Consider the following 12,658-nt stretch of genomic DNA (forward strand, 5'->3'; position numbering starts at 1 on the left):
GAAAATTAAACGGTTGATTAAATGACAGTTCTCATAGATGAGAAACTACTATTGAAATAAATACTTAATATACATGCGTTTTCAAAGAAAAACCCGCATAGTTCCCATTCCTGTGGGATTTACGGGATCAAAAGTAATTTTTCCAAATTTCATTGTAATCGGTTTAGTAGTATTCGCGTGAAAGAGTAACAAACATCCATCCTCACAAACTTTCGCTTTATTAGTAGGATGTAAGGAAAATGTTTTCTTTAAGACTGTCCTTTTATGAACTTGTTAAAATTCATGCTGACTGTGCCTTTCTCCTCACTCCTTTAACTTTATTGATCTTTATTTTAAATTAGTTACATTTCAAGTTTTAAAATTTATTTTAAAATATACTAGCTTTCCGTCCGCGTTTTTAAAGAAAATCCCGCACAGTTCCCGTTCACGTGGGATTTCCGGTATAAAACCTATCCTATGTATGTACAAAATTTCATTGTAATCGGTTCAGCAGTGAAAGAGAAAGTTATCCATTCTCGCATAATTTCGCATTTACATATTATATTCGTAGGATTAAACAAATAATGTATTCAACTGAAATTTATGATTAATTTTGTTTTTTTTTTTTATTATTTATTATTTCACGAAACCGTAAATGCAAAATGCATTCACGATTTTATCGATTGAAGCACATCCCATCACTATCACCTTCTATCTATCTAAATACGTACCTATAGTAAAAATGGTGCCATGACTTTCCCCGTTTTCCAATTACAGCACTAGAGCGCATTATGCGGCATAATGCTTAACGTTGAATGTTCCAACTACAGCAACGCTTCGCACAATCGAGCACTAGAAAAAGTAATGCGCGTGAATTGATGCGTGCAATCGATTTATCGTTAGTAATTATTAATTGTTGGAAAAAATTTTAAAGCTTTCGTTTCATTGTAGTTTTTTCGAAATAATCAAAGTTAATTCAAATTGTGTTAAAAAAATAAATATAAGTATGGATGAAACATTGAAACAAATGTTAATGAAAAAAACAAAATCCAAATTACTTAAAATAACCGTAAATATTTTTCAACCAATTATTATGTATATCTACCACTTTATTTACACATTAATGAGGTTATTGCTAACTCTATGAATATATTTTTTTTCAACACTGAACTTGCAACCTGCTGGTGCGTTTCACGTTCCAATTAAGCATCAGCATAATTCGGCATTGTGCGGCACTGAGTCGCATTATGCTCTGTAATTGGAAAACGGGGTATGTTGAAACCACGTTGAAACGTAGCTTGTAGTCTATAGCTATCTCATTCTTTCATACGACGTTTTCTTTAGATAGAGAGAAACAAATATATGTAAATTGTATACGCTCGATACAAGTACTCTATAGGTTTATTCCTCTGAGGTTTGCACCCTATCGTCTATCGTCTTTGCCTGTCTGTGACACAGTGACATGACAGAGACAAAAGTTTTAGATGCAGTTGTCTTACGAAATGTCAATTGTCAGCTTCAGTCGTCAATTTTGTCATTTAATAATTAGCGTAACGTTGTACATTATTGAGAGTTTTTCAGTTCTAGAATAAATATCCGACATTAAGAATTCTTTAGTATTAAAATTTATCGAAACTTTATCGAACAACGATAACACTATGTCTGCATCTAATAACGGCTGCTTTATCTTTTTTGTTACAAGTTTAATTTTGTGTGTGTTAATATCAACTGATAACTTCGTCCTAGCAAATGAGAATGACGCTGAAAGTATTTCTAAAATAGGCCAAGGAATGGGTCATATAATGAATATTTACTATTGGTTTGTTTACTTATTTGTGTTCCTATAACTTGCACCCAATGTATTATTTACAGTTTGCACTCTTATGTTATCATTGTTACAACTCCTCTAAAAAGTTAAATTGTATATAATAATTATTTATGGAGACATATTAAAATACTCATGTTTGAAGATAACTGAGGTTGTTAAATAAGACACTAAATTTTCATCTAATTTACAGTTATTCATGCGGCTACAGAAAAGTATTTGAAGATTATGCAGGAATAATACAACAAAAATATCCCGAAATATCAGTTCTTGGAGCTAATTATGACCCTCCCGGCTTAAATATGTACTTATCACGATTGATTGTAAGTTTTTATTTGGTATGCTTTTAGTTTATATCAATACTAGAGGTCCACCCCGGCTTCGCCCGTGGTACATATTTCGCAATAAAAGGTAGACTATGTCCTTTCTCGGGTATCAAAATATCTCCATATCAAATTTCATGCAAATTGGTTCAGTAGTTAGGCGTGATTGAGTAACAGACAGACTGACAGAGTTACTTTCGCATTTATAATATTAGTATGGAATAGTATGGATTCATAGAATATCACTACAATGTATGAAACCACTTACTTACTCCTAATGTACATTAATAGATACACATTTTTTATTTCAGGGGTTTGCTAAGATGATTGTGATTATGTGTATTTTAAGTGGAGTCAACATATTTGCATGGTTAAACAAACCACAGCCATCGTGGTGGAGCTGGTGCCTTGAAAACAAGCTATATGCCTGTATGATGATGTTTTTCATGGCTAACATGATTGAAGGACAATTGGTATCATCTGGTGCATTTGAAATCTCCCTTAATAACATTCCACTGTGGTCAAAATTGGAGACAGGAAGAATTCCACAGCCACCAGAACTATTCCAGATCATTGACAATACATTGCAATTTTCCAAAATGGAAATGCCTGCTAATAATTTTGGTCAGTAACTCAGTAATATTACCAACATAAACTCTTCTTATAAGTAATTTTGTTTTAGTGAACATTACTGTCAGATATTTCACTCTATAATATAAACAAGTGTAAAATATAATTGCCAATGATACCTGGCTCCTTATTCACAAAAATCTTTCTGGTTATAAATGAAAAAATATTTTTATATTAATTGGGTTAAAAACTTAATGTTTCAACATTTTAAACACTAGTAGAATTTACATAATATTGTATAGAATATCCATGTGTATGTTTCGTACTGTAATTAATGTAAGTACAGTGTAAACTCTATATAACGACACTCCATTTAACATCAAACTCCGTATAACGTCAAGATTTCTCGACTTTGGTTGGTTTATATTGTTGTCTATACAATAATACACTCCATATAGCATCACGCTCACTCTAATTAACGACCACAATAAGACATTACAACTAGGAACTAGGACTAGGAAGTACTGACTAAGTTGCCGAAATCAATGAAAATGTAGTTGTTTACATTCTTTTTTACTGACATACCGAAGATTCTCAGAAATGCAGTCGAAGAAAAATAAAGAAAAAATTCTGCATGCCGAAGAAGATGGACGATCTGCCAAAAAATTGAAGAAACCTCAATATGAAGACCTTGATCAAGCGATGATAACATGGTTTCATAGGCAATGTCAAAATAATATTCCTGTCTCGGGACCAATCATGCAATTTTCCCTTTCTCTCCATTTAACGACCACTCTATATAACGTCGAAAAATGCACGGTCCCTTAAGTGACGTTATATAGAGTTTACACTGTATTTTTAGAAATGAGAAGGTTATTTGTGAATAAGAGTTCAATAATTGATATTGCATGAGTGATCATAATTATTGTTTTACTTTGCAACAGGGCATTCTGTTTAATTCAATTGTAATATACATTTTTGAGATTGTATTTTGAGTATCTTATCTATTCCTATGGATAACTGTTTACTTTATTCTTAAAGCATTTGTCCTTGTTATATATCTTAGAGAAATTATCTAGTCAGGTGATATATGATTCATGCAGCAATATCAGAGATAAACAGTGGTGGGAAATATTTAATAAATGATGTTTTGCTTATTTTATTTGTATTTATTTATGTTAATTGAGTATGGCATGTTGGACAAGAATGCCTTAGTACAAGTTCATGTTGCTGGGCCTTAGCGTCACATTTTACACATGTCCATACAGTATGCGGCGCAAGTAACGTGCGCCCTGTAACGGCACATCCTGGAAACTCGGTAGCACATCCAGGACACACAACCATCCTTTGAAATAGATAGAAATTGATTATTATAACAATATCATTAAATGGTTTTGTCAAAACTGATATTAATAAAGCACAGATTTTAAATTAATACATTATAAATATTTTTGAGCAGTGATTATGAAAAATAATATAGGCAACATTTATTTGCCATGCATCAACATTCCTTTTTAATTAATTATTTGATTGTAAGTACATTAAATATATTCGGCTGATTATTAAGAAAAATAATAATTTCGGTAAGATAAGGTCCAGGATCCTTACCAATCTTGCATGCCAAATTGGCAATTGGGACACTCCACTTTATTGCCTTTAGCATCCTTAGGCCTCGACCTCGTAAATATTTCAATCGCTAAGTTTTCAAATGTCTGAGGCTAAAATAATAAAGGTTGGTGTTAAATGCTTAAATATTGTCTCAAACATAAATTTAATTGGTTAGTCAAATAAAGATACTAACTTCAAGAGCTTCCAATTTTATAAATGCCTTTGAGCACAAATCAAATGCTCTAGCTTGTAGAGCTATCGCTGCAATCGTGCACCATGCCTGTAACATAATTAATTTTGTATATCCTTTATCAATAATATATCCACCCTTTATCAATAATTATTTTTAACAACATACTGAACCATCTTAGAATGATTGTCAAAAATATTAGGAAATTTGAAGTTCATGTCAACACAAGAACCTTTTCCTAAATTCACTGCCAAAGCGCTATACTCAACTTAGTAATTCAACAGAATCATATACTTAACGTTAATTTTTCAGTCATAATAAAATGAAAGTATCAAAAATGAAATATTGAAGGTTAAGGAATCATGTATTAATGCCGGAAATTAACATTTTTCCGAAAACGGAAATGCTGGAGGACTGTACGCTTATTTCCTTATAGTACTCAAAATAACATAAATCTGTTATTTTTAAACATTACATACGTGCAGTTTCTTTTAATTTACGTGGTTGTGAGAAGTCAAAGCTAAACTTGTTTAGACATCGATATTTTAATAATATTTATTAATATTTGCTAATGATCACTTTATATGGAAAAAAAAGTCATAACTTTGTCTTCAAAGTGATAGTAGATAAGTAGAGGCGAAATCGGTTGTCGGTACTCATGTGCCAAATCGTGCAATACTAGTTCACATTTAATAACGAAATTAAAAATGGATTTTCTTACATAATATGAGATGTACCTATCACTTTCATCATACATCTACTAGTAGTACATATTACCCGTCGGAAAAATCATGAACCATGCTATATAGCCTGCAGCTCATATGTGATAGCAAACCTGCAAGTGCTGCGCTTCGTGCAAGTCGTGCAGCACAGCGGCGAGCCGTGCGGCCGCACGCAAGGCCGCGTCTGCTCGGAACGGCTGGCCGCGCGCGCGAGACACCGCGAGGCACGCCCAGTGCTGCGCGCTCGCTAGACGGTAGCTGCGGATTGCGTCGCGGCTCTTGGCGCCCTCTGTGTATATGTTAAACTATTGACTTGTTGAACCTAGATACCGATATTGTTAAACGTGCAATATTGCAAATGTACGAAATTTCGTGTAATTTAACATTAAATATATAAACGATATGATATGATTCAAAGAAGAATATGATCGATACTGAGTTATTAATTCAAAATATATATTATTTATTAATCATCTAAGTTAACAAATAACGTTAATACCTAAGTATTTAAATTTGATGTACAAATCAGGCAAAATAAAAAAGGGTGATGGTGACATATTAGGTATCACAACCATTAATTTCCTTTTAATGTAATGTTTTGGTTTTAATTGTTATAAGATAAATTGAATTAAACTACAATAAAGCTATTAAAGCTGCAATGATATTTATTATGCATTATAACAGTTTAAACAATACAGAAGTAAATGTAGGTACCTAATTCCCAAGCGACCTTGTCATAGATAGTTTGAATCATGCAATAATGTGGCATTAGATAGCACTCGACTACGTGCAGAATAATTCATAAATCATTAGATGGATATGTTTTCAATGCAATTTAGTACTAGAATGAAAGATGTTTTTTTTTTATGTTTTTATCTTACCAACAGAACTATGGCTATACATATGTCCAGCTAGAACATATAGCTTCTTAATCTTCCATGGTGAGCTATTTCTGGAAGCTTCAATATTGGCCAACTGAAATAGACATAAAATTTAATTTTAAAAGTTAATTTAAAGGCAAAACCTATTGCTTAAACTTTAAGAAATAAATCTATATAGCGTTACCTGGAAGGCCATAGCCGCAGCCTGTAACATTCGGCCACTCTCCTTTAATTGTGTGATACGCAATATAGATGGCTCGTGATTTATATCTATTCTTTCCTCTAAAACATTCTGTTTTGCTATGCTGGAGTCGGTCTGCAAAAACGAAAAAAGTGGGTAGACAAAAAAATACTGGGGTGTCGTTCTTTTATGAATTTGGATCAATATAAATAATACATATATAATAAATCAATTGCGTAGATACTTCAAAAACATAATATTGTCTATCACTTAATATTTTTCAGAAATAAATCGGGGTTGAGACCTTTTGTTGGAATAGTCCATGCTGAAATTTGTTAATTTAAAAAAATAACGGTTTCTCACCTTCGCCGATCTAGGTGATGTTATGCAAAGCTTAGCCAATGATGCACTGTCCTCCATTGCCATATAACACTTTTTGAGCCCTTCCGTATTATTCGACATATTGTAATATTCAATCGCTCCAGTCCTGAAATTGAGAAAAACCTTTAGAACGATTTTTTGTTGACATTTAATACACAATAAATATTTTCTTACCAGTTTTGTCGATCAATATAGTAATCCCCTATATTATTGTACACTTGCTTCACTTGAGACTCAGTCGTAGTAACGGACATTTTTAATAATTCGACAACACGAAACCAATGTCCTAGTCGTTTTCGTAACGCAATCGCTAAATCTCTACAAATTATTATTATTGATTTAACATTAAAATCAATTTTATAATTTTATTTATTTGCTGATTATTTACCGTCGATCCTCATTTTGATATATTTTCTCGGCTCCGTCGAAATCTTTGAAATACGCGAGGATTTCGGCTCTCTTAAGCGCGTTAGAATGCAATCCGTTCAGCCTAGAAACGAATCTAATACCAGCATAATCATTCCTCCTCACGAAAGCTGCTTCTGCGGTCTCTAGTGCAGATTCCGCTTCAAAATTTTTAAGTGCTGCTTCTGCTAACAAGAGCCTGTAATGTTGTTCAAAGCGTGATTTTTGAATATACGTTTGTATAACAGAGAAACAATATTTGAACTTCCATTGTTTTTATTCCTTCGTTTTTGTCGTAAGCGTGTTTTTAGTATGGAGTTTTGTAGATTGCTACGTCTTTTTTTATTCAATACAAGTTCTATAGTAAAAATTTATAAATGTAATAAGAAATACCAGTAAATAGATACTTGGTTGGGACCATATTTACCATAATTTAGGATGAGGATTATCCTTGATAAAATTTTCCGCTTCCTTCAAGCCAACTTTTTCAATCAATTGTCGGGTATCTCGCAATGATTTTACTTCAACACGGACTATATGTTGAGGTGTACATTTATCTGTTATGTTATCCAGTAATGCCGTAGTAATTTCTAATTCCTTAAAAATATAACAAAATATTGCTTGAATTTCTTGATTGTAATAGATAATTTTTTATTTTGTTTAATTTATGAAATTTATTTATTTATCGTTTGACTACTCCAATTTGCAATACAACGAAATGGGTTCTAGGTTCAAATTCATTAAATCAAAAACTCAATATTTACAAACAACACTATTATATATTTACTAGCGGTCCGCCCCGGCTTCGCCCGTGGTACATATGAAAAATAGATGTTGGCCGATTCTCAGACTTACCCGATATGCACAGAAAATTTCATGAGAATCGGTCCACCCGTTTCGGAGGAGTATGCAGACTAACATTGTGACACGAGAATTTTATATATATAAAGATAAACACTATTTTCCGATCGCATCATAAAACAATATGCACTTGATGTCACAAAAATTACACTATGTGCCACTAGATGTCGTTGCCTAAACCTATCAATCCATTTTCTCAATACCCACATCTACAATCAGTAATAACTTACTTTAAAAGCGCACAAATATCCTTGCATGGTGAGCGGTTCCTCGGGCTCCAAATCCCGCATCACATATAACCTGGCTTTCTCCGCGATAGCCAACATTTGCGCGTTATCCGCCGCCCAGATCGCGCTCCATACGTCCTTGCGTATCGACTGACCTATACTTATGTTGTTCGACATGTCCGTGTCGAGGATGTAGAGACAACCAGCCTGGTCGATTATGAAGAACTTGCTGGAAGTTTTGAAATTATTTTATTTAAGAACTTGCCGAAAAAAATGCAATATTTTTATGAAGCAAATAGCTATACATCAAAAAGTAATAAACCCTTTTATCTAAAACATATTTTTCGCTTATTATTTTGAGTTTTAATCAATCGGGCTCCTAAACGCATATAATGATATATTATAATGAACCGTTTTTTTATAGATATGACGACAAAAATGAGTAATGCTAACAAAATCTAGCACAACATATTTAACAACATAGGTAGTTACTTAAATTTTAAATTACATTTTGGTCCAACGAATTTAGTTATAGGTAAATAAAAATATGTTTACTATGTACCTTGAATTAGAATTCAAACCCAATTTATAAGGTTTAGTGTTCATATTGATCTGTGTAATTTTTTTAAAGTTAACCAATGAGAAGAGCAGGATTGTACCAGAATCCCTTCCAATAAGTAAATGACTGTCTGAGCATGATATACAACAAATAGTGTCGTCATGGAAACCGGCTTCTCCAGATGTTACTGGTGACCCATCTGGATGATAAAACTGTTCTGTGATACCTGAAAAAAAGATAAATAAAAAAATGTGTCTTCACATACTTTTTAGGGTTCTGTACCGAAACGGTCTGTCTGTCTCCAGGTTGTATCTCATAATATGTGATAGGGTGATAGTGATAGCTAGAAAGCTGAAATTTTCACAAATGATGTATTTCCGTTGCCGCTATAACAACAAACTCTAAAAATTAAAAAATATATATATAATAAGCGGGGTTTCCATAGTACGGAACCCTTCGTGCACGAGTCCGACTCGCACTTGGCCGGTTTTTTACTTTTAACTAACAAAAAATGCATCGAAAAATATACTCACGGGGTCGAGTAGGTGTTGAAAACCTCCATATTAAAAATGTTTCCTTGGAAGCAGCTACGGCAATAGCTTTGCTGTTTATTGCAACGTAAGATATGGGAATGGAGATTGTTTTAGCTGCAATAAGCATAGAACATTTATCAGTATTTTTATAGACTTTTAGTGATCTATTTTTTCATCTTTCATCATTTAGTATAAGTACTATGACAAGAACGTAAAAAATATTTATTTTGTTTATCTTTATATCGATAAAATGATATATTGAACAACTCACCATCACACTGGATGCCTTGTTGATTCAAAATTATTAAAGAATCCGATGTGGCTATAATGCAATATTCGTCCACACCACACATGTCATTGACATCAGGAATATGATTAATCCAAGACTAAAATTATTATAACATTAATTACTAATAACTTTATGTAAGTAGTAAAAAACAATCACAATGACAACTTACTAGCATAATTGGGCAAACCAACAAAAAATTCAAATGGATATTTTATTTAAGGTCAAGTCCTAACTTACAAATAACAGAAAAAACTTAAGTACATGGTACCTGGTGTGTAACTGTATCCCAAAAGGTCACAGTCTCCGTCCCCGACACAATAGCCAGAGTATTTCCATAGAAAGCATACTTATGATCTGGCTTCACATTGGCAAAGTAAATAAACGAGTCAACAGCAATCGCAAGTCTTAGCGAATGATGTTCCCAAGACAATGATCGCATCGCACCTCCTGGCACCCTGAGCGTTCTGACATGCTAAAGAAAAATTTTTTCAAGTACATATTATAATGTTTTGACTTCAGATTTGAGTAGTTTTTGTTTTCTTCTAATGAGCCTGATTCTGATGAATGAAGGATTTAGTGTTTTATGAAATATTTTACTTTGAAGTGCTAATCCTAATTAACTAGTAGGTACTACCTACTACAGTAATGAGTAAAAGCTTGAGCCAGATTTGGAAAAAAAATAAACCTTTGGATTTGTTAAATATTTACTATTCAGTCTTTCCTTTTCTATACTAAAGTTTCAACCAATCAAATGACGTTATTTTGTATATGCATACCTCTCCATAAGCACTGAAGAATTGTACAACATTAGCTTGATCTTGCGTGCACCCAGCTACAGCAATTACTGTTCCATTGTGATTCCAGTGACAGTCTATTATCTTCATATTCGTTTCAACCATAACACTTTCTAAAGAAGGAATACTTCATTTATTATTCATGTATCTGTTGCATGAGTGAGTTTAGTTTTAATCACAATGTTAGAAAGAGTAAAAAGTCTTACAGTCGTCATTCTATGCAAGGACAAAAAATAATTAGTATTAAGAAACTAAACCATAGTACATTCAGCTGTACAATGAGGAAAAAGTAAAATATAGTTGTTAAGTAAATTCTATAACTATACCCTGTACAGGAGCTTAAGCAGCACTGGCAAACATGACCACATCACAATTACAGTAAAACACTTCAAATAAAAAGCACACGTACCCTCTTCTGTACAAGTTTTCATTAACAACATCAGGCCACTTTTGTAGCAAATCAGAAGTACAGGTCTATTAATTGGTGCCTTTCCTGAAAACCAGTCCATTGCCACTATATCCGTTCCATTAGAAGCACTACTAGAAGCAATTGGCATCTAAAAAAGTAACATGATACATCAGTTCTATGCTTGGGAATATTTTGTAGATAACAATCAAACATGCATAGATAGGTATGGTGTAATAATGGATACTATTATGACACACCTGTTGAACTATATAATTACTGCTAGCTTATTATTATGTATAAGATTACGGATTTTAGCAGTGTAATTTAAATTTTTTTGGGAAATCAATTGAATTTAATTAAAAATTAATTACACAGAAAATTAACAATAGTAACTACAAGATACATTTTTAATGTTAAACTTAATGGGTTGTCTGACTTAACTTACAATGAAGTTTCCCTGATCATCATATAAATGCAATTCTCCGTTAGATAATGCAAATAATAAAGTTGAGTTATCTGGTGACCATTGTACAGCATTGAGACCTGGACCCTTTATATCTTTACCCCACACTCTTGACCCATCAACTGAGCCTACAATAACAGCTCCTGAAACAAAAGAATTTAATAATAATTAATTATCTATTTCACAACTAAGTATCGTATTATCTATACATATTATAAAATCGTAGGAAAATCAAAACTGTACATTGAATATTTTTAGTATTGTCATTATACTTGGAGCATGGATCTACAATTGATATTGAAGCCTGTATGTCAATCTGTATGTACTTCAAATTTGGTAGAGAGGATAGCTTGAGACTGAGAAAGGATGTGGGATAGGTGAATGGGTACTATGCGGGTATTTCTTTGCACAAAGCGGGCGAAACCACTGGAGGAAAGCTAGTATAGCAGTAAATTATGATTGCTTACCATCTTCATAGGCTATACATATTTTTTGGCCATCTGATCCCCAAGCCATTCCACTCACTGTTGATTTATTCCTATTGTTTATCATTTCTTCATACCAGGAACCCTAAAATTAGGAGAATTGTGTAACTAATTGATTTGTAAGCTTTGTATCTAATTTGATTAGTATAATATAAGAAAAAAAAGTACCTAAATGGGGCAAGTAATTCCTTAGTAAGTACATAATTAATTATTTACCTTATATAACATCCAAACAATAATGACTCCGTGTTCATCGCTAGTTGTGAGTTTTTGAAAAATTTCATTCCATATAGCAACACAAACGCGTCCCGAGTGTCCATCTAGACTTAAATTCATGGATAAGTTCCCTCCGCCACCTGAAATTTTTATTTTGATTGTTGTTATCCTTTCTCTCAAGATGTAGGTATTATTTTCTAAGTACACTAAAGTACTTAAAATTAATTTAATTATTAAGTTGAAAATAGTTTGAATGAAGTTGGTAACTATTTGCTAAGTACACAAATATATATTTCTAATTGTAATTGATGAAATTGGTGTGATAAAGATTGACCAGCTCACCTGATTCTAACTTTAAAACTTTTAACATTCCATCTTCTCCACCTACAGCAATGTATCCAGAAGATTGATTCCATGATAAACACGTTACATTTGACTGTTTTGGGATGGCTATCTGGAAAAAGTAATAAATTTCTATACTATTACTTAGTAATATTTATTTATTTACAACACAGTTAAATATTAAGAAGTGAAAAGTGTGGTTTTAATAATAATTTCTCATCTTCTACCTTTTTACTCATGTAAATAAACATTTTGTTGAATTATGTATTTCAATTTCTTACAAATTATCCTTAATCCTATTAAAAAAAAGATCTGTCTTAAATTATTTCTGTATAAACAGTTAAAATTTATATTTTGAAAATTGTTATTATTCCCAATCACAATGTTGAATGTTCGGACTTCAAAGCCCGGATGT

At 32.5% G+C, this 12,658-nt stretch overlaps 2 protein-coding genes across 2 annotated transcripts; one reads left to right on the forward strand and one right to left on the reverse strand.

Moving 5' to 3' along the window:
* Nucleotides 1-1,453: 1,453 nt before the first annotated feature.
* Nucleotides 1,454-3,300, forward strand: SelT (selenoprotein T). The gene is made up of 3 exons (XM_089705524.1): nucleotides 1,454-1,798; nucleotides 1,998-2,127; nucleotides 2,439-3,300. The coding sequence occupies exons 1-3, from the start codon at nucleotides 1,638-1,640 to the stop codon at nucleotides 2,757-2,759; spliced, it is 612 nt and encodes a 203-aa protein (XP_089561650.1). The 5' UTR covers nucleotides 1,454-1,637; the 3' UTR covers nucleotides 2,760-3,300.
* Nucleotides 3,301-3,854: 554 nt separating this feature from the next.
* Oseg4 (intraflagellar transport protein Oseg4) lies at nucleotides 3,855-12,635 on the reverse strand. The gene is made up of 22 exons (XM_089705510.1): nucleotides 12,471-12,635; nucleotides 12,244-12,355; nucleotides 11,902-12,041; nucleotides 11,668-11,770; nucleotides 11,183-11,343; nucleotides 10,738-10,885; nucleotides 10,311-10,441; nucleotides 9,803-10,006; nucleotides 9,517-9,631; nucleotides 9,246-9,359; nucleotides 8,716-8,938; nucleotides 8,157-8,382; nucleotides 7,493-7,662; nucleotides 7,049-7,264; nucleotides 6,835-6,978; nucleotides 6,643-6,766; nucleotides 6,283-6,414; nucleotides 6,099-6,192; nucleotides 5,331-5,506; nucleotides 4,499-4,585; nucleotides 4,306-4,415; nucleotides 3,855-4,042 (listed from the first exon to the last, which is right to left on the reverse strand). Exons 1-22 carry the CDS (start codon nucleotides 12,492-12,494, stop codon nucleotides 3,871-3,873), a joined length of 3,126 nt encoding a protein of 1,041 aa, XP_089561636.1. The 5' UTR covers nucleotides 12,495-12,635; the 3' UTR covers nucleotides 3,855-3,870.
* Between the last annotated feature and the right edge of the window lie 23 nt (nucleotides 12,636-12,658).

The sequence above is a fragment of the Colias philodice genome, chromosome 2 (assembly GCF_061535455.1).
Source record: "Colias philodice isolate Cphi_HAF_F1 chromosome 2, ilColPhil1 Martin Lab GWU primary, whole genome shotgun sequence".
Taxonomy (NCBI): Eukaryota; Metazoa; Arthropoda; class Insecta; order Lepidoptera; family Pieridae; genus Colias; species Colias philodice.